This window comes from Oikopleura dioica, chromosome 1 (assembly GCF_907165135.1).
Source record: "Oikopleura dioica chromosome 1, OKI2018_I68_1.0, whole genome shotgun sequence".
NCBI classification, from domain to species: domain Eukaryota; kingdom Metazoa; phylum Chordata; class Appendicularia; order Copelata; family Oikopleuridae; genus Oikopleura; species Oikopleura dioica.
In genome coordinates, this window is record NC_137291.1 from 7,243,687 (window position 1) to 7,259,992 (window position 16,306).

Sequence of the window (16,306 nt, forward strand, 5' to 3'; positions counted from 1 at the left end):
CCAACCCTTTTTCAACCTTTTTTTCAGAGACTTAATGTTCTCCCAGTAGTAAAAAGGAATAATCTCACAGCCAGAAACAACTGTTTATGTTTAATTAAAATATAAACTTAATAATATTGTACAGAAACAAAAGGAAATCATGCGAGAAAAGATAAAAATCATCATTTTTATATTGCATCGTTGAAATAGTATTTTTATACAGATAAGGAAGGAAATTAGGAGGATTTATCATCAGCTTTGGGGAGTAAGTTGAGACATGATTTGAATGAATTTTCAAGATTTTGAAGAAATTCTCGTGTGAAATACTAAATTTATCTAAGTTGTAAGTTAGAAGCGGGAAACTCGTTTTCTTTCACGATTGGTAGCGAAGTTGGACTGGTTTTAGAAAGTGTTGAATGAAGGTTGAATCGGTTGAATCTTCTTGCTAGACTAGGTAGGAATCTGGTCCATGGTGTTTAGGCTTCTTTGGTTCATAACAAGGCTTTTCCGGGTCATCATAAGTTTATTAATGACTCATTAATGCTCATTATCAATGACTGAAATTGATAAGTGACCCGTCCCAACATCCAGTAAATAGCTGGTCCCTTGCCAAATACATTTCTAAAATTGGCAGATCTGCTGTTGCCTCCAAGATTCTTCTCTCCTTCAAGAATATATTTCCACGACGATGATAAATATTTCTATCTTACCCTTGAGCTGTTCGATGCCCGTTTCGTCCACGGAAATGCTGTGGAGCTGAGTGCAAAACATGATCGCAGTGAAGAGCAGGAAGAGGAGGGCTTCGAAACAGAGGATAAGGGTGACTATGACGGCGACTGGTGGAGTAAGATACGTGCAGTCCTGTTTGGAGGATAGAGTTATTCATGTGACTTCCTGTCACGAGATTTTGTCTGCCACAGAGAGGAAAAAACAGAGGCTTACACTGAGTCAGAGACTGAGACCTTGAAGGAAATCTCGTGCATCACGGAATGATGAAATCGAGGAACGAAGTCTCCTTTTAGATAGATTAAATTATGTAGGTCAGAGTCTGACCGTCAGACAGGAATTGTACAGAAAAAAATTATTTAAGCTCTATCCTGCCATTTCATCTCCACGCACATGATCGTTTTCCGCACGGCCATGAACAGGGCATAGCCGCTCATCATCATAATATAAAAACAAAATAAGACGAAGAATTTTTGATTGGATTCGCCAACGCAATTGTTAACCCAAGGGCAGTGATGGTCCATTTTCATTACACATTTTCCACAAACTAAAAGTAAATCAAATCGGTTTGAAATTTGAGGCTGTTTTCAACGAGTAAGCATATTTTTCCTTGTTTCTTACCAGAGCAGTGGTGAGCTCTTTCCGGCTTGATAGATTTGCATTTTTGACATTTATAAATGACTTGATCAGGTCTCGTCTTCGCATCTCGCACGGACTCTGGCGTAAGCTCGATTTTTGGGCAAACACCCGGATCTAAAGATGTGCAAAATGATTCAAGAACCCTATATGTTGGTCGTCTATGACTGCGGGATTATGATTAGTTCTTCCAGTCTAGAGCGCATCTTGATTTTTATGACTAGTTTCCCCGACTTTAGGTATTTTCTGACGGAAAATTATAATGCCTGCTGAGTCAGAAGTTCTGACCATCAAAACCCGAATCATAGTCTGTGATGAAAACAAACCTGAAGTCATAGCTTTAAAATGCGATAGGAGGGCTAAAGCAGCAAACGAATTGAAGAGAATGGTGTCGATAAATAGACTGATGCTCCACTGAGAAGGGATGAAGAAAAGTACGAGGAAAGCGTAGAGCCCAAAAGCCACTGAAAAAGATCATCGACGGTTCATCTTCGTTTCTTACCGAGGCCCCAAGTCATACAAGCGCAAACTAAGCCACAACAATCGGTAACCAGCCACACTCGCCCGACAACGGGTAAGCGCCTCCACCCACCCGCCGCCATCTTTGACGATTTGCCGATACGATTTCTTCAAAAGAAAAAAAATTGAAATCAACAAGGACTCTTCTTGAAATTTTGCTTATTGAAAGAATTCTCTTATTGGTATTATAATGGTTAATGACTCATTATACTGCTTGAACGAATATATATGGGTTTTGAATTGAATAAATAGATTTGACTACAGAACTTTTTTTATAACACTGTCTGGCAGACACGAATTTCATAACACAAATTTTTGGCAATTGTAATTTCTGGCGGAAACAGGACAAAACAGGGAACATATAAATAACTTAAAACAGTCGTTCAACAGAATTCAGAACTCCTCAATTTAGGCATCAGAGAGGATGGAAACTCCTGGAAGGTCTTTGCCTTCGAGGAGTTCGAGGGAAGCTCCACCTCCAGTCGATACGTGGCTGACTTTGTCCACAGTGTTGAATTTCTTGGCGCAAGTAGCGGTATCTCCACCACCAATGATGGTGGTGACTCCAGTTTCAGTGGCAGCAACAACAGCGTCCATCATCGATTTGGTTCCTTTAGCGAAGTTTTCAAATTCGAAAACACCTGAAAAGAAATAAACGAAAATATAAGAAATGGAAATTTACCAGCCGGGCCGTTCCACACGATCGTTTTTGCTTCGGCAATGACAGCGGAAAATGCCTTACTGGATTCCGGTCCTACATCCAGGCCCATCCAGCCAGCTGGAACACCTGACTCGACGGTTGCGTTTCCAACGGCTGCGTCTTCAGTAAACTAAATATTCCGTTGAAAACCCGGCGATTCTACCGGCAAGATGGGTATTTTCTAGATACGGTTTTCTTTACAGAAATAATCATGGGATGAAAATGGGTCGCCGAGTTTCGGACGTTAAACGAATCAATGATGTCTTGAAAAAAATTTTAACTAATGAATAATCCGCGCAGAGTATCTTCAAGGTATGCAACTGAATCTTACAGTAAGCAAGACTGTAAAATAGTGTTCATGCGCGACGAAGCCGCATCGCGAAATTCTTTGGTAGCTCTGACGAAGAAGAGGAAGTGTCCTCGGAAGTCACAAGTTTAATCGATCTGAGGTGTGCGAAATTCTCAACACGAGTTTGTTATTATTGATTTAGGCGGAAATCGAGGGAACACGTCGAGTCCTTAGGATGTATGATACCGATTACTACTGAAGCTAACAATGGTAAAGGATGACATCTTTTGCATCGAAACTGTCAACTTTAGCATTTTAGTCGATGAAGCTATTGCTTGCTCGAATCGTCCAGCAGTGCCTCTTTTGCCTAAAGCTGCTCTCTTGACGCTTATTTCAGCAGTCCAAGGTAACAACTTGCTCAATAAATACGAGAAAAGTTTTATAGAAAATGGAAAGGAAACAGGCGAAACCGAGGAAAATCAAGATAACAATAATACACGAAGTCGACGTGGCTCTCACAACACGCTAAAATCTTCCAGCTCGAATAAATCAGTAAATTTTGACCGAGTGGAAATTCTCGAATTTCGAGATACGGATGATACGGGCATTCCTGATAGGTAAGATAAAAAATATATGAACGTGTTAAAACTTTTATTAGCTTCGAAGCTGATGAAGGCTCAAAACCGATCGAAAAATGAAACTACTGAGCGCGCCAAGAATTATTCCAATCTGTAACACCCTTTTTTCGTCTGTAAGAATGAATCCCTTTTTATAAATCCCGTGTCTTAAATTTACCTTATCAGCAGTAACGAAGTCAGTCGGGAGAACAATCTTGACTCCTCGAGCCTTCGCTTTTTCCATCAACTTGGGGACAATCTTGGCTCCATCTTCATCAAAGAGGGATCCTCCGATTTCCATGTTCGCCAAAACCTTCTGGAAAGTAAAGGCCATTCCGCCGCCAATAATCATCGAGTCGACCTTTTCCAGCAAGTTCTCGATCAGTTGAATCTTGTCCTGAACTTTTGCGCCACCAAGAATCGCCAAAAATGGTCGTTCAGGATTGTCAAGAGCCTTGGCAAAGTAAGAAAGTTCCTTGTCCATGAGAAGGCCAGCTGCGCGTTGCTGAAAAGGAAAGTTTTCAGACGGAAATCAGGCATTTTAATTCGGGTGGTATTTCGAAAAACCGCAGGAGGAGGACTGTTTTCTGATTCTAGACGTCTCGGATCACTTGTGAACGACAAATTTTTTTATAAGGAATACTTCAGGATAACAGGCGGATCAAAATTCCATTTCAAAATCTTACCTCGTGAGCAATGCCAACGACACTAGAATGAGCCCGATGGGCACAGCCAAAAGCATCGGATACAAAGACATCGCCATGTTTGGAAAGTTTGGAGCGGAAATCGGATATCGCCTCAGCGCTTGGCTTAAATTTTCCACCAATTTCGGAAACGCCTTTTCCTTCTTCCTCCGCGTAGAATCGGACATTTTCGAGGAGAATAACGGAGCCAGCAGCTAGGGATAGATTGTTATCTTTTATAAGGGTAAGAGTTGTCTAGCTGTCAAACTGGATGAACAGTGCTGTATCTCTCCTAGGTCTATGCTCAGGTCCGGAAAGTAAGAGATTAAATGATTCAATATAAATTAAAAAAAATGTTGATGGTGTCTCATCGCCAAAAGATTTTATGGTTAAATGAGTGCAAACTTATAAAATTTTTGATCATAATTCTTTACCTGGAGCAGCAGTAGCTTCTAAGGCCTGGGAAGAGACACAATCATCAATAAACTGAACATCTCGGTTGAGAAGAGCCTTGAGCTCCTCTGCAACTGGAGCGAGTGTGAATTTCGCCTGTTTTCGTCCATCTGGTCGTCCCAAATGCGACATGAGCACAACAGATGTAGCGCCCTGATCCAAAGCGTACTGAATTGTCGGAACGGCGGCAGCGATTCGCTGGTTGTTTGTGATTTTTCCTTCCTGGAAAAAGACGTTCGGCTTTGCTGTTGGAAACATATAAGACTCACCTTCATGGGGACGTTAAAATCCACTCGCATAACAACTCGCTTGCCGCTCAGGGCCAAATCTTTGGTCGAAAGCTTTGCCATTTTTGAAATTCTCTGAAATACAACTCTCGCAGATGTGGGTTCTTTTCGATTTTTATTTGATTTCTAAAGCTCTTCAGTTCTAGCTTCAACGATTTTATAAGCGAGGCACACGGATCAGTGTGGCTATTGCATAATCGTTTGCAATCAGAGGGCGAGTGTTATACAACATGAATTTTGAAGAGAGTGCGAATTTTCGACGAAAGAAGAGGAACATGTAATTTTTAAGAGCGCAGTGTACAAAATTATTTCCAGTCTAAATTTAATTGTCTTATTCGTCTTCAAAGTAACCAAATCGTCGTGAAACGCGGGAGTAGAAGCCTGGGCGGTAGAGAAGCGCTTCGATGGGTTTGGCGGATAAAGAGCTGTCAGAGGAAATGTCCTGAACGGAAGTTTAATATAAGAAAAAGAGGACTAGAAATACTTCGTAGGGGTTGAGTCCGATGATGTAACCAAAGCTCGCAATAACCATCCCAACAAGGCACTGAAGTTGTTCATTATTAATGAATCATTAATCAAAATGAAATTAGACTTGAAGCTACCTCTAGAATGATATCAAAAGGAATATTGAAATCTGCCTCTCCTCTTTCTTTCATAATTCCTCTAAATTGACCGACAGATATGGCTGCGTGTCCCATCAAGACAAGCCCAAGAAATGCCAACAACTTCGACATTTTTTAACCTTTCGACCTAAAGAAAATGATATTAACCAACAACACGAATTATATTTGAAATTTCTTGCAAAATATATGGAACCAAAAGGGAGAAAAGGTGAGGAACATTCAGAATCGGAGCAGAATAAATTAATTTTTTTAACAAAAATCTTGAGGACTGCCCTCATCAGCCCAAGAAAACGGAAGAATAAGATCAATTCTTACACCCTACATTGGGCACTGGTACAATATGGTAGATAAGAACAGGCATAAATAGTAAACCGATAAGAAAAAAGTGAGTTTTGAACAACTGAAATTTTTGAACACAAATAAAAGAAACTGTCGAATGAAGAAATCGATGCATCAATAATTGAAAGATAAATAACAACTTTTGAGAATTTAGATAAGAGCCAGACTTGAGAGATAAAAGCTCGTAGGTTATGGGGATGAAGGTGAAGGTGGATCGATGTGATTGACGAAGCCGACGGAAGTTGAAGGAGGAGTGCGCTGAATAGGCGGTGCCGCCCAGGGCAAATGCCCAAAATGCGATTGCAGCGTGGCGTTTTCTAGCGCTCGTCGGATGAAAACTTGGTGCGATGATGGCGGGGGTGGCGGCGAGTCAATCTCACTCACAGTTGCAACTTGTTGGGGAACGATGCCAGGGCCGCCCACTTCGAGCATGCTCAAATGGGCGGTCGAGCGTTTGTGCCGATCCAAATGACCCTTCAAGCAAGGTTTTCAAATTTAAGAATAAAAATTGTCAAAAATAATCACCAAAAGAACATTTTTTGACGAGAATATTCTACTTTCGCATACAGGCAACTACTGTTACAGTCATACTAAGACTACCTCCGCTGAAAAATACCTGAAATCTGAAGGCAATATCACAAATATCACATCTAAATTTACGCTGCTGCTGGCTCTCTTCATCTTCCTCATCAGAGAGCATTTGGTTCTCGCATATAGAAGGATATAAAATTCGCACGATAAAATCTCTGGCTCAAAATTTGTTGCTCGAAGAAAGTTTCAATTCCAAGCCCGGAAACCGGATTCTTGGGATTTTCGCGGTGAACTTTTTTGTATCCCTTCACAGGAATTATGCAACGAGCGGGCATATGGCGGCTGAGTCAAATTTTGAAGGTGACTTTGCAATAAGGCAGTCTTTTTTATGGTCATTCGGATGTTTTAGGGGCGTGTGAAATGATAGGTATGGACGTTTTTGCGCATTTATAGATAGAAGAAGACCTTGACCTGAAGAGCAGCCGGATTAAAAGGAACTGGTGGCTGAACAGGGAGTGGTATCGGCAGTTGCATGGCGCTTGATTGTGGGATATCCTTAGCAATTTCATCGAAATGGGTGGGCTCGTCGTTGAAGCGCCTCCTCTGCTGAGCTTCAAAGAGGCTCCCTCCTTGTAACTCAGCGAGTTCTTGCATCCGTCTAGGTTATTTTTCGTTTAGCACGGAAACGGGTTCGCCTGGTTACCTCAAATGTGTGTCTGATTTCATGTGGCGAGCAAGATGGCCAGAAATTCGGAAACCTTCAGTGGATTATCTACTGGTGTGCTCTCTCTAGTTTAACTGTATTTAGCCAGTGCTCTGAAATTTTGAATAGACGTTTCGACCAAAATTCGGCGAGTAATCCTCGGAAACGGAGCACTGTATTTAAGCTTAACGACTTACTTATTCCTATTTGAATATTCTGCTTTTTTGCCGTATTTCTTAAAGAAAAAGCGCCGTCTCATGACGATCGGACTCAAGTCATGGAAAATCGCACTGCACTGTAGTATGGAAAAGAAAGAAAGTCTGGCTTCAAAAATAAGCTATGAAATTACTTGTCCCTTGAAGATGCGTCTCTGTAGAATCCGATCCTTTATTACAATGATTGCACTTGTAGGGGCGAGTATCTTCATCATCGCTGCCTATTTCCGCATCGGGAACTGTAGTAGCCGTTGCACCCTGACCATCCGGGATAGGGTTGAACAGAACAGGCTTTCGCGCTGCTCCGTCGCCGACGAAATTCACTGTTCCGGCGTCCTCTAGTTAAACAGCTTTAACAAATTAACGAAAACAAGATTCAAAAATTTTCATATTTTATTGAAGCACAGAAAAAAGGAGCTTGACCTAAAGAATATGTTTGAACTCACGGGAGCTTTCATTTGTGTTGCAGTTTTCTGCCGTTTTTTTCGCGCGATATTCGACCTCCTGTAACGCACTTATTACTTCTGCGTTGAGACCACTTTTCGCCGATGAAACATGATTTTTTGAACTTTGAGATTGATCTTGATATGCTAAATTTACCCGTTATCATCAGCGAAAACATGAATATTAATTGCTCAAAGACAAGTTACAGCTTTTGATAGAAAAACATGGAACCTGAAGAAGAGAGCATCTGATTGTCTTCAGAAGGTATTTGAATGGATTTGATCACCGACATTGGATGATCCATCGAAGACATTCCCTAGAAGAAAACGTTATGAAACGTATTGATCTTTGTATTCTTTCGTTTTCAAATGTAAAAAAAACCTGAACGGGGAAGGTTGGCGCAGAGTCGTATCTTTGAGGAGCCTCCTCTTCATCGACAACGATGATGTCTTCATCTTCGTCATCTGACTTGTTGTCGACATTCATCGGTTCTTCCGATTGTTTTTCTTGCTCGCGTTTGTTTGATCGGTAGATTGGGTTTTCGCAGATGACGCTTGGTCGAGATGCTTGTTGGGCGAAACTAAACGTAGATTTCGTCGCGGGAGAATATATTTGAATCGCTTACCTGCTGCTAGGCATATTGACTCGCCAAGAAATCTCGTTATTCTGTTGACTATTTTGTGCCATTGAGAAAGCTGGAGCTGTAGGAAGAGAAGCTCGTCTTTTAACTGCTCGCTGAGGAAAATCGTGCGCTGGATATGGTCTGGGAAAACATTATCTCTTATAAGCTGAGTCATTCACTATATATTTACTATAGTATACTGTATATTTATCGCTTATAGTTGGCATTTACCTTAAAATATCTCGAGTAAATCCAATAGGCTGGACAGGAAGTGAGTTTCTTCTTACTTTCGAGGCTTGACTTCGTGAGGGACCGGAAGAATTTGGCTTAGAATTATCGATGAATTCTCAGATTAAATAATCAGCTTACTTGGTAGCCAAGCTGCTGAATTCGCTCGTCATAACGCCATGGTCCCTTCGTCACGCGCTTCCTGTCAGAAGGTTTGGAACTTGATTTCGCGCTAAAAAGTTGAAATAAGGAGATAGTGATGTGTTCACTTACTTTTGATTGCCGACTATAGACGCGTTTTCAGCGATAAGTTTGGATATATGATCAGAAAGGTCTCCCCCGGCGCTGTTTCGTCTTGGGCGAGCTGAGCCGGTTTCTGAGTAGTAATTTTGCCTGGCGCGACCGACTGGTGGATATTGAACCGATAAGTTTCTACAGAAGAGTTTTTTCTCTGTCAATTTGACGGTACTTACTTGAAGTTCTGCTGTACTGAAAAGTATGGGCTTACAAAAGAATCATTATCCATTCATCACCAGTCTAAAAGACAAAAATTGTTGACCGAGGCATGAAAATTTTGAAAATCTGGAGTTGAAGAATCAAAAATAGAACAAGATGGAACGCTGCTGTCAAGGAATATTCAATAGTACTGTTTAATTTTCATAAATTATTTGTTGTGGAGCTTGAAGTGACGTCTGCCGGAGAGATATAGAATTGATTCTGCGTATGTTTCGGGCATCACCTAGATTTGCGGTAATTCTTGGACTCTCGCCTATTTCTACCTGGGGGACATCTTCGTCGGCCTCAAATGTAAGCTGCATTTCGTTGGTGAACACACCCGGCTCATTCATTTCTGTGTGCTCTCGCTTTTCCACCCGTACCCGCACCTGGAACTTATTTTCTTTCGAGTAGATGACTTGCGCGTGTAGGAAGAGAATGGAACCTATCTCTACGGGTGCTTTGAACAGGATGTCGTCGATGAAGATGATTCTGAAAGATGTTCATTGACCTTCAGAAAAATTAAGTGTCGAAGAGTCGGAGGTCACTGGTACCCTTACCTATGCTTTCCTTTCGATACAGTACACGCTACAGACCAAGCTAGTTCCAGAGACTGGCGCATCAGCCATCCTCCGAAGATTTTGTTGTGGATGTTCCTTGACTCGGGCTGGCAAATGAGAATCGACTTCAACTTGGTGTTCTTCATCCAGACGCTGTTTTCCGGGAGCGATCTCGATCCAAGCTCATGCTTTTGATCTGCCGTTTTTAAGTAATTATCGTGGATTTGGGCCATCTCTTCGACGGTAGGACGCAGTTTGAAGACGTTCAGGTTGTCCGACTGTTTTCGGTACTAAAAGAAATACGGCTAAAGAGCTCGGAATAGATTGTCATTGTTTCATTTTAACATAATTCTATTTCTACAATTTATTCCATAAACACACATGGCCAAGACAACATCTGTTCATTATTATAATTTTCTAACCATTGATGATCATATGTGATTTGTGATTTATGAATAAATTTTAGTCCAAGGAGGATTTTCTGTACTACTGTAAGCGATAAAAATCGCGAAGGCTTAAAGTTGTCATGAACATATTCTTTTTCGCAACTGGTGCCTAGCCAAAATGATAATTTTATTAGAATCTGATATAAATGATAATAATGAAATTCCAATTTCCGGACTAGAGAGAATGATTGAATTTCCTTTGCATTAATGCAAATGACTATCAGACAGAGGTAGAAGAATATCATCGCCGTCATGTGATTACCTTATTAAGCTTTTCTGCCAATTTATAATTCCTGATTTCCGCTTCTGTTTCCGGTTTCAAAGGCACGACCGGAGCTGCTCGTCCAGTTTGCGGGCAACGAGCTACCATGATGAAGTGGGATTGGACCAAGGGTTGTCCCTTATTCAGGAGTAATTCTTGATTGGTATGAATTTTTTTGTTGAATATTGATCAATCAGGGATTGGATGAAAAATTTCGCTATTCTAAGACCTCTCTGTAGCAAATCAAAAACTCCTTCCCTTATCATTCTCCAATGAGCAAAGGACATCCATCGACGAACGCCCGACCCAAACAACTTCTCCATTGAGCACAAGATCGTCATTTCTGGCGGAATGCTCGAAATATTCAGGAAAAAAGCTGATCTCGTCGACACATGCAGTCACGATTGAAAGTGGAACCTTTCCATCCACGGCCTTTTATGGTGATATAAATAGACACTTCTATTAATATTTTAGCTTACGAGAATTAATTAATAGCAGGGCTAAATAATTGTAGATATTTTTAATATTAATTTCTACTAAATTCAAGTGCAATCTTAATTCTCTTTTGAAAAATAAATCTATAAAAATCCTTCTTTTTCATCAAATTAAGATCTCTTTAAAAATATAGATTGCTGAAAGAGAAAGAGAATCACTTTCTCTCTGAGATAAGTGCGACCTGTCTCTTTGAAGAAAACATAAATAATGTCAAGCTTGGTCGAACAGAGCGTTGTAAATAATTATGTCGAACATGAGACGACTTGCGTATTTCTTTCGACAAATGATAATAAACGAACAAAGGCTTCAAAACGAAAAGATATCACCTGCCAGGGCACTACAGTGTTTGTAAGAGCATGCAACGGCCAGAGAATCTGAACAAAAAGTCATATTAGAGATCAAAAAAGGGGGTTAATAATTGAGTAACTGCATGCTAATGGGTTAGATAAAATGACTGACATAAGAACATGCAGAATCTGCATTGGAGACTACAAACTTGCAAACTAAAAATATCGGCTGAAAAAGGCATTCATCTACCCCTAAGAGCGGCCACTAGGCTCAGTACCCTGTGTTGAAGCCGTAGTCAGGGTCGTGAAAGACTTATGAAAAAAGCCGAAAAATTTGATCTCAAATGAATTACGAAAACCAGGAAGGCTTTAATCATAGCTCTTTTCCGACTCTGAGTCAGGTCTTCTACACAGGCTGCGGAGTCTAGCCCCTAACAGCTGATATTCCTCGAGAGTCTCGAGTCGAGACATATCTACAACACGACAAAAGGGAAACTTGCCAAAATCTTCCAAAATCCTGCCAGTTCTAATATGCTCATCAGCTAGTCGATATTTCAGTCGTTGAAAGAAATCTCTATCTGAAAGCGGTATTCTGGCTCTCACTCTCGATTCTTTCGGTGAGAGCGCGCTCATTCTATCTCTATCGAAATTTGCCTGAGGATTGGTTCGTTCTTTTTTTATGCTTCGCTGGTTATTTATATTGTTTTAACTTGATCTTATTTAATTATTCCCAATAAATCAATCAAAACTTTATTTTGCGCGTTTTGGAACCTTTATTGAGGCAAATCGCTCGTCACGGGCAAAGAAGCCCTCATCTGGACCACGCATATTTCTCCGAATTCCCTCCTTTGAAGTGGGTGTTTCATTATTTTTTATTATCACCGGGCCAAAGATAAGTTATGTTTATAACTGGCGATGCCCGCCAGGGTATCCAAGTCTTCAAGAACTCGACCAATTCGGACTCCACCAGAATGAGTTCTATATTTTAATCGCAGCGGGAATGATGGATCGCTTGAAGGAAAATCAAAGGTACTGTAAGGAATTTCAGGAAAAGGTTACCTAAGAGGGACTTTTGTAGTGAATTTGGAGGCAGATGGAGAAATTGGTTCAGAAACAGCCTCCATATTCGCCGCTGCTGGCTCGCCGATCATATTTTTGATGAGCATGGATCTGGCATCGTGAATACTCGCCCACTCACTATTCCTACTTTTTGAAACACCCAACCTTCTCGTCGAAGTTTGAGCGATTATCGAACATATCCTCTTTCGAAACATTTGTCTTCAGAAAATTGTTGTTTAGAAATTCACGTAATTATTATTAGTTTATCAAATAGAAATAGGTTTAAACTGAAGATGGAAAATAAAAAGTATTCAAGTCTTCCGTTATCAGAATTGTGAAGCAAATTTTGAGATTATAAATAGGAATTTCGAACGAGTAACATTTTTGATTATTTTTTGGATTGCTGAAATCAAGGAAGAGAATAATAGCGAACAGCGGAGGTTTCTTTTTCTATCAAAGAATTTTTATATTTACACGAACAGAACAACAAGAATCTCGAATTGAAGAGATTATGCGCCAGTTCAAATAATAAAATATTGCACTAAAATGAATCTGATTTCTTGAAATCAAGGAAGAGAAATTCAGGAACTAGCCCAGGGTGACATCGAGGGTCATCATGACGCAGAATCCAATCATCACTGCCCAAGATGCTGCTCGGTGATTACCACGGGTCTTGGGAATCATATAGTCACGGATCTATGAGTTATTTTTACCTGAACTTCAGGAATGATATCATCCATGACAACAAAAACCATCGCGCCAGCGGCGAAGGCCAGAGCATAGGGGAGAATATACGTTGCCTGTAACGAAATCAAACAACCAAGAATACCAGCAATCGGCTCAAACATGCCAGATAGTTGCCCCCAGAAAAACGCTTTCCAAGGACTCATGCCCTGCGCCCGGAGTGGCAAGGAAACGGCCAAGCCCTCGGGGAAATTCTTAATGAAAAAATGAAGACGAGCAGTCTTGAGTAAATCTACCTGAATCCCAATTCCGATCGCCAAATTCCTTGCGTTCTGGAAATTGTCTGTAGCAAAGCCGACCCCAACTGCCAGGCCTTCAGGAATATTGTGGATCGTGATGGCGAGTATGAGAAGAGCAATTCTTTTCGTCCGATCTTGTCGCTCGTTTTCTCTTTGCTCGATGCTTTTGTTCGTCAGTGGAGCTCTGGAATCAGCTCCATCTGAAAAATAAGCTCGAAAATGAATCTTTTATATTCTTAAAATTCCACGCTTGCTTATGTGATCAAAAAATTAACTGAATAACAACTGAATTAAACGAACAAGTAATCCCTCTTGCCATTTTAACCGAGTATGATTTTAATCCTTTACGAATACCTTCTGTATCAATAGCGACAACAGTAGCTAAATAGACAGTGAAATTTGAATATTTAAATAAGCAATCAACTGTATTGAATCAGTATTGAAATGTTCCACCTTGAACATTTTCGATTTAAAAATGCAAATCAATGAATCAAAGGCCGGTAGAGGTCGGCTCGTATCTAATTTTCATTCTGCTCTACAAGAGAAATCATGCAAAGATGCTTGTATATAACATAATATCTGATAACGTCGTCTATATAAATCGCTAAATATCTACATGCGAAGGAAAAAATAACTGAAGCTAATAACCTTTTTCAGGTTTATTTGTCTGGACGTTTCTTTTTCTTGCCCTTGTTTGAATTTGAGTCCCCTCCTCTGACTGTAACTCACCACTGAGCGGTAGGTCAGATTGGCTCGAGAACGAACCAGAATCGGAGCCGTCCGCCTTGCTGATCAGAATTTTCACCGTGTCTTGAGGTAGGAATCTGTCAGACAAGTAGACGAACGCGCCGCCAAGTAGAAATCCAACAAGACTTGGCACAATTGCGAAATTTCCATATCCCTCACTGAGTTCAATCGCTGGCGCTAGGAGAGACCAGTAGGATGCAGCGAGCATTACTCCCGCCGAAAAACCAAGCGCGATGTCGAAGACTATTCGGGAAGCGCCAGGCAAACAGAACACCTGAATGGAAATTTAAAGAAGTATTCCTTATTATTACTCACAAGAGCTGAGCCGAGAGCAGTAACGCCCCAAGTGAACAGGGTCCCCAGCGTCGCCTGAACAATCGGACTCGCCGATTCGATCATCTTTATCACTTTGCAACCTTCTCTTTTCTTTATGTAACGCTTTTTTCTTAATGAAAAAATAGAAAGAGGGAGTTTTAACTTTAAATATGAATAGTTTATTGTCAGAAACAATTGTTGTTTTTGGTCTTTGTTGGAACCAGCCGGATACAGATTTTACTTTTGTTGCAGTTAGTCTTTGTTGTTTTCAATGATTTTTCTTTTCAAAATTTGAAATAATTAGATTTTTGCTTCGCAGAACTCTAGTTTACTTTTTACTTAACAAAGAGAAGTTTACTTTTGAAATAAGAAAAAGCTCAATTCTTGACATGTGAATTCGATTTGAAATTGAAATTCTTTGCATGAAGAGTAGAAATAGATAGAAAAATAAACAAAAGAATATTGGGCACTGAGAAAACTTGAAAATGCTAGAGACGGCTCTCTGGGGAGTTGTCTGTCTTCTGAGAATTTTCAGAGGGAGGATTTGTGCTGTCCGTCAGGGTGGAGTCTGATGATGGTATGCTCGAGCTTTCTTCGAGATTTCGGGAGGGTTTTGATAAGATGTCCAGAATCTGAAAATAAGTTTATGCAAATTGTAAGACAAATACACCAAAATGATGAAATTAATTAAAAGCTGTTTTTTGGTTACGAAAAACACCTGAATGGATTCAATCTAGGGCGGGCCAAAAATATGGGGAGTTATTATTTTTGACTGGATTTCGCGACAAAAACTAGGCTTTGATTGGCTTTATTTAAATAAGGTAGTTATTCTTTAAAATTTTAAAACTAGGCCAGTAACGAGTCCTAGAAGTAGAGACAGTTAACAGATGCTGGCATATATGCGGTTTGATACATCATTTTACATCATTTGAAACATTTCATTTCAATTGAAAGGTCGGCAGACGGAAGTGGCCGCAAATGCTCTAGCATCTGTCTCCTCAGACACTTTTCTCCAAATTTCCGGGCACCTGCAGATACTTCCGTCCATCGATCTTTTAGTGTGTCAACATCGGTTGGGTAAGGGTCAGTCGTATCTGTCTCTTTAAATCAATTTCTGTGCCCACCCTGGAGTAATTTTGATTAAAAATCACAACAAATCACTAATTACATGAGTCGCACGAATCATCTGCTCTGATTCTACAGGTTCACTTACAGCCTGTCCAATATCTGTATGTAAGTTCCGCTAGAAATGGCTTAATCCGCACTCTTTCTTTGAAACATACCTTTGTACAATCTGCTGCACTGTCAGAGGAAATTTCTTCTTTGATGCGCGTGACGAAGAATTCTAACTCGTCGAGCGAAATTTCACCGTCGCCGTCTTGATCCATCGACCGCAGAATCTTCAAAATTCATGTTTAAAGCTATTCGACTGCGACCAATTATTCTATCAACTAAGCAACCAAAAATGTAAATGGTTTAAAAGAAAGTCGTATAAATGTTAATTCTTCAAAAACCGAGAGCAAATAACCTGTTTCTCAATAGAATCGTTTGTTTCAATAAACTTTGCGTTTAGTTTCAAAATAGACATGATCTTGAAGATTGTTTACGATAAGATGAAATAAAGAAGTTCTCACCTTTCCGATTTTATATTCAGTTACACCTCTAGCAGCGAGTGCTTTAGATAAAAATTTGGCTTCAACAGCTACATCTCCTGGTTCTGTGCTTATTCTCGCCGCAGTCGATTCTGCTTTGAAGTTGAGTTTTTCTGAACCCACTTTATTACCCCAAACAAAACTTCTTTCTTTACCAATTTGTTTGACAATAGCTGGATTGAGCAGTTCTATCCTGTCGTCGTCCAAATCTCTGTCGTTTTTTTGAACTCCTTCGAGCAGCTCATCTTTCGTCGCAGCCAGGGGTTTGAGAAGACGCTTTGTTTCTTTGATCGATTCCAAAATTGCTTCAACATCAGCAAGGGAGATTTTCATGCTTGAAACTCGGTCGTAGAGCTTTTTTGCGGTTGAGATTTTCAGCTTCAAAACTCATAAACTTTATGAGACAACATA

The 16,306-nt window shown here is 40.3% G+C and overlaps 7 protein-coding genes across 15 annotated transcripts; 1 reads left to right on the plus strand and 6 right to left on the minus strand.

The window, feature by feature from the left end:
* Positions 1-71: 71 nt before the first annotated feature.
* LOC145704322 (palmitoyltransferase ZDHHC3-like) lies at positions 72-1,992 on the minus strand. Its single transcript, XM_081781775.1, has 7 exons — positions 1,844-1,992; positions 1,668-1,805; positions 1,327-1,458; positions 1,075-1,252; positions 690-838; positions 561-643; positions 72-481 (listed from the first exon to the last, which is right to left on the minus strand). The coding sequence occupies exons 1-7, from the start codon at positions 1,941-1,943 to the stop codon at positions 425-427; spliced, it is 837 nt and encodes a 278-aa protein (XP_081637901.1). The 5' UTR covers positions 1,944-1,992; the 3' UTR covers positions 72-424.
* A 176-nt stretch (positions 1,993-2,168) lies between these two features.
* On the minus strand, positions 2,169-5,647 carry LOC145704270 (putative phosphoglycerate kinase). The gene is made up of 8 exons (XM_081781723.1): positions 5,492-5,647; positions 5,374-5,433; positions 4,872-5,331; positions 4,584-4,824; positions 4,153-4,364; positions 3,645-3,971; positions 2,543-2,690; positions 2,169-2,501 (listed from the first exon to the last, which is right to left on the minus strand). The coding sequence occupies exons 3-8, from the start codon at positions 4,950-4,952 to the stop codon at positions 2,269-2,271; spliced, it is 1,242 nt and encodes a 413-aa protein (XP_081637849.1). The 5' UTR covers positions 4,953-5,331; positions 5,374-5,433; positions 5,492-5,647; the 3' UTR covers positions 2,169-2,268.
* On the plus strand, positions 2,795-3,582 carry LOC145704342 (uncharacterized). The gene is made up of 6 exons (XM_081781797.1): positions 2,795-2,872; positions 2,914-3,009; positions 3,052-3,119; positions 3,169-3,255; positions 3,295-3,466; positions 3,508-3,582. Exons 1-6 carry the CDS (start codon positions 2,844-2,846, stop codon positions 3,545-3,547), a joined length of 492 nt encoding a protein of 163 aa, XP_081637923.1. The 5' UTR covers positions 2,795-2,843; the 3' UTR covers positions 3,548-3,582.
* Positions 5,648-5,682: 35 nt separating the features above from the next.
* LOC145712339 (uncharacterized) lies at positions 5,683-9,143 on the minus strand. 2 transcript variants are annotated; one of them, XR_014135218.1, is made up of 13 exons: positions 9,068-9,143; positions 8,868-9,026; positions 8,736-8,826; positions 8,598-8,692; positions 8,370-8,507; positions 8,126-8,324; positions 7,976-8,060; positions 7,747-7,890; positions 7,470-7,638; positions 7,086-7,139; positions 6,854-7,040; positions 6,468-6,763; positions 6,185-6,325 (listed from the first exon to the last, which is right to left on the minus strand). XR_014135218.1 is itself a non-coding variant. In XM_081790019.1 (12 exons), the coding sequence occupies exons 1-12, from the start codon at positions 9,118-9,120 to the stop codon at positions 6,041-6,043; spliced, it is 1,659 nt and encodes a 552-aa protein (XP_081646145.1). In that variant the 5' UTR covers positions 9,121-9,143; the 3' UTR covers positions 5,683-6,040. The 2 variants fall into 2 exon arrangements, 1 of the variants encoding a protein (XP_081646145.1); XM_081790019.1 differs by lacking the exon at positions 6,468-6,763 and having other exon boundaries at positions 5,683-6,325.
* A 19-nt stretch (positions 9,144-9,162) lies between these two features.
* On the minus strand, positions 9,163-12,437 carry LOC145712341 (acyl-coenzyme A thioesterase 9, mitochondrial-like). 2 transcript variants are annotated; one of them, XM_081790022.1, is made up of 9 exons: positions 12,364-12,414; positions 11,916-11,985; positions 11,640-11,793; positions 11,183-11,226; positions 10,613-10,789; positions 10,358-10,492; positions 9,650-9,939; positions 9,374-9,581; positions 9,163-9,333 (listed from the first exon to the last, which is right to left on the minus strand). In XM_081790022.1, the coding sequence occupies exons 1-9, from the start codon at positions 12,411-12,413 to the stop codon at positions 9,259-9,261; spliced, it is 1,203 nt and encodes a 400-aa protein (XP_081646148.1). In that variant the 5' UTR covers position 12,414; the 3' UTR covers positions 9,163-9,258. The 2 variants fall into 2 exon arrangements, with proteins under 2 accessions (XP_081646148.1, XP_081646147.1); XM_081790021.1 differs by lacking the exons at positions 11,183-11,226; positions 11,640-11,793; positions 11,916-11,985 and adding an exon at positions 12,027-12,150 and having other exon boundaries at positions 12,199-12,437.
* A 20-nt stretch (positions 12,438-12,457) lies between these two features.
* LOC145712342 (zinc transporter ZIP11-like) lies at positions 12,458-14,394 on the minus strand. 3 transcript variants are annotated; one of them, XM_081790023.1, is made up of 6 exons: positions 14,244-14,394; positions 13,830-14,202; positions 13,536-13,562; positions 13,179-13,381; positions 12,912-13,136; positions 12,458-12,870 (listed from the first exon to the last, which is right to left on the minus strand). In XM_081790023.1, the coding sequence occupies exons 1-6, from the start codon at positions 14,325-14,327 to the stop codon at positions 12,787-12,789; spliced, it is 996 nt and encodes a 331-aa protein (XP_081646149.1). In that variant the 5' UTR covers positions 14,328-14,394; the 3' UTR covers positions 12,458-12,786. The 3 variants fall into 3 exon arrangements, with proteins under 3 accessions (XP_081646149.1, XP_081646151.1, XP_081646152.1); XM_081790025.1 differs by lacking the exon at positions 13,536-13,562 and having other exon boundaries at positions 12,459-12,870; XM_081790026.1 differs by lacking the exon at positions 13,536-13,562 and having other exon boundaries at positions 12,462-12,870; positions 13,911-14,202.
* A 12-nt stretch (positions 14,395-14,406) lies between these two features.
* On the minus strand, positions 14,407-16,275 carry LOC145712346 (uncharacterized). 5 transcript variants are annotated; one of them, XM_081790030.1, is made up of 6 exons: positions 16,051-16,275; positions 15,878-16,008; positions 15,772-15,834; positions 15,527-15,643; positions 15,412-15,486; positions 14,407-14,875 (listed from the first exon to the last, which is right to left on the minus strand). In XM_081790030.1, the coding sequence occupies exons 1-6, from the start codon at positions 16,226-16,228 to the stop codon at positions 14,732-14,734; spliced, it is 708 nt and encodes a 235-aa protein (XP_081646156.1). In that variant the 5' UTR covers positions 16,229-16,275; the 3' UTR covers positions 14,407-14,731. The 5 variants fall into 5 exon arrangements, with proteins under 5 accessions (XP_081646156.1, XP_081646157.1, XP_081646158.1 ...); XM_081790031.1 differs by having other exon boundaries at positions 15,457-15,486; positions 16,051-16,273; XM_081790032.1 differs by lacking the exon at positions 15,772-15,834 and having other exon boundaries at positions 16,051-16,272.
* Between the last annotated feature and the right edge of the window lie 31 nt (positions 16,276-16,306).

Coding starts and splice junctions, on each gene's coding strand:
- LOC145704322 (XM_081781775.1), bottom strand. CDS start 1,943: ATGGCGGCGGGTGGGTGGAGGCGCTTACCCGTTGTCGGGCGAGTGTGG. Junction 644..689: donor GGGCATCGAACAGCTCAAGG/GTAAGATAGAAA, acceptor ATATTCTTGAAG/GAGAGAAGAATCTTGGAGGC. Junction 482..560: donor CAGCTATTTACTGGATGTTG/GGACGGGTCACT, acceptor GACCCGGAAAAG/CCTTGTTATGAACCAAAGAA.
- LOC145704342 (XM_081781797.1), top strand. CDS start 2,844: ATGAATAATCCGCGCAGAGTATCTTCAAG. Junction 3,010..3,051: donor ACAAGTTTAATCGATCTGAG/GTGTGCGAAATT, acceptor TTATTGATTTAG/GCGGAAATCGAGGGAACACG. Junction 3,256..3,294: donor GCTTATTTCAGCAGTCCAAG/GTAACAACTTGC, acceptor AAAGTTTTATAG/AAAATGGAAAGGAAACAGGC.
- LOC145704270 (XM_081781723.1), bottom strand. CDS start 4,952: ATGGCAAAGCTTTCGACCAAAGATTTGGCCCTGAGCGGCAAGCGAGTT. Junction 3,972..4,152: donor TCGTTGGCATTGCTCACGAG/GTAAGATTTTGA, acceptor TTTCCTTTTCAG/CAACGCGCAGCTGGCCTTCT. Junction 2,691..3,644: donor ACTTCGTTACTGCTGATAAG/GTAAATTTAAGA, acceptor CGGAATATTTAG/TTTACTGAAGACGCAGCCGT.
- LOC145712339 (XM_081790019.1), bottom strand. CDS start 9,120: ATGGATAATGATTCTTTTGTAAGCCCATACTTTTCAGTACAGCAGAAC. Junction 8,827..8,867: donor TCTATAGTCGGCAATCAAAA/GTAAGTGAACAC, acceptor TCAACTTTTTAG/CGCGAAATCAAGTTCCAAAC. Junction 8,508..8,597: donor TTTACTCGAGATATTTTAAG/GTAAATGCCAAC, acceptor ATGTTTTCCCAG/ACCATATCCAGCGCACGATT.
- LOC145712341 (XM_081790021.1), bottom strand. CDS start 12,413: ATGTTTCGAAAGAGGATATGTTCGATAATCGCTCAAACTTCGACGAGA. Junction 12,151..12,198: donor ACTACAAAAGTCCCTCTTAG/GTAACCTTTTCC, acceptor TTTTCCTTCAAG/CGATCCATCATTCCCGCTGC. Junction 9,940..10,357: donor TGGCAGAAAAGCTTAATAAG/GTAATCACATGA, acceptor TATTTCTTTTAG/TACCGAAAACAGTCGGACAA.
- LOC145712342 (XM_081790023.1), bottom strand. CDS start 14,327: ATGATCGAATCGGCGAGTCCGATTGTTCAGGCGACGCTGGGGACCCTG. Junction 13,563..13,829: donor GACAAATAAACCTGAAAAAG/GTTATTAGCTTC, acceptor CTGTCTATTTAG/CTACTGTTGTCGCTATTGAT. Junction 13,382..13,535: donor TGTCGCTATTGATACAGAAG/GTATTCGTAAAG, acceptor CTTATTTTTCAG/ATGGAGCTGATTCCAGAGCT.
- LOC145712346 (XM_081790030.1), bottom strand. CDS start 16,228: ATGAAAATCTCCCTTGCTGATGTTGAAGCAATTTTGGAATCGATCAAA. Junction 15,835..15,877: donor CTGAATATAAAATCGGAAAG/GTGAGAACTTCT, acceptor ACAATCTTCAAG/ATCATGTCTATTTTGAAACT. Junction 15,644..15,771: donor ACGATTCTATTGAGAAACAG/GTTATTTGCTCT, acceptor TGAATTTTGAAG/ATTCTGCGGTCGATGGATCA.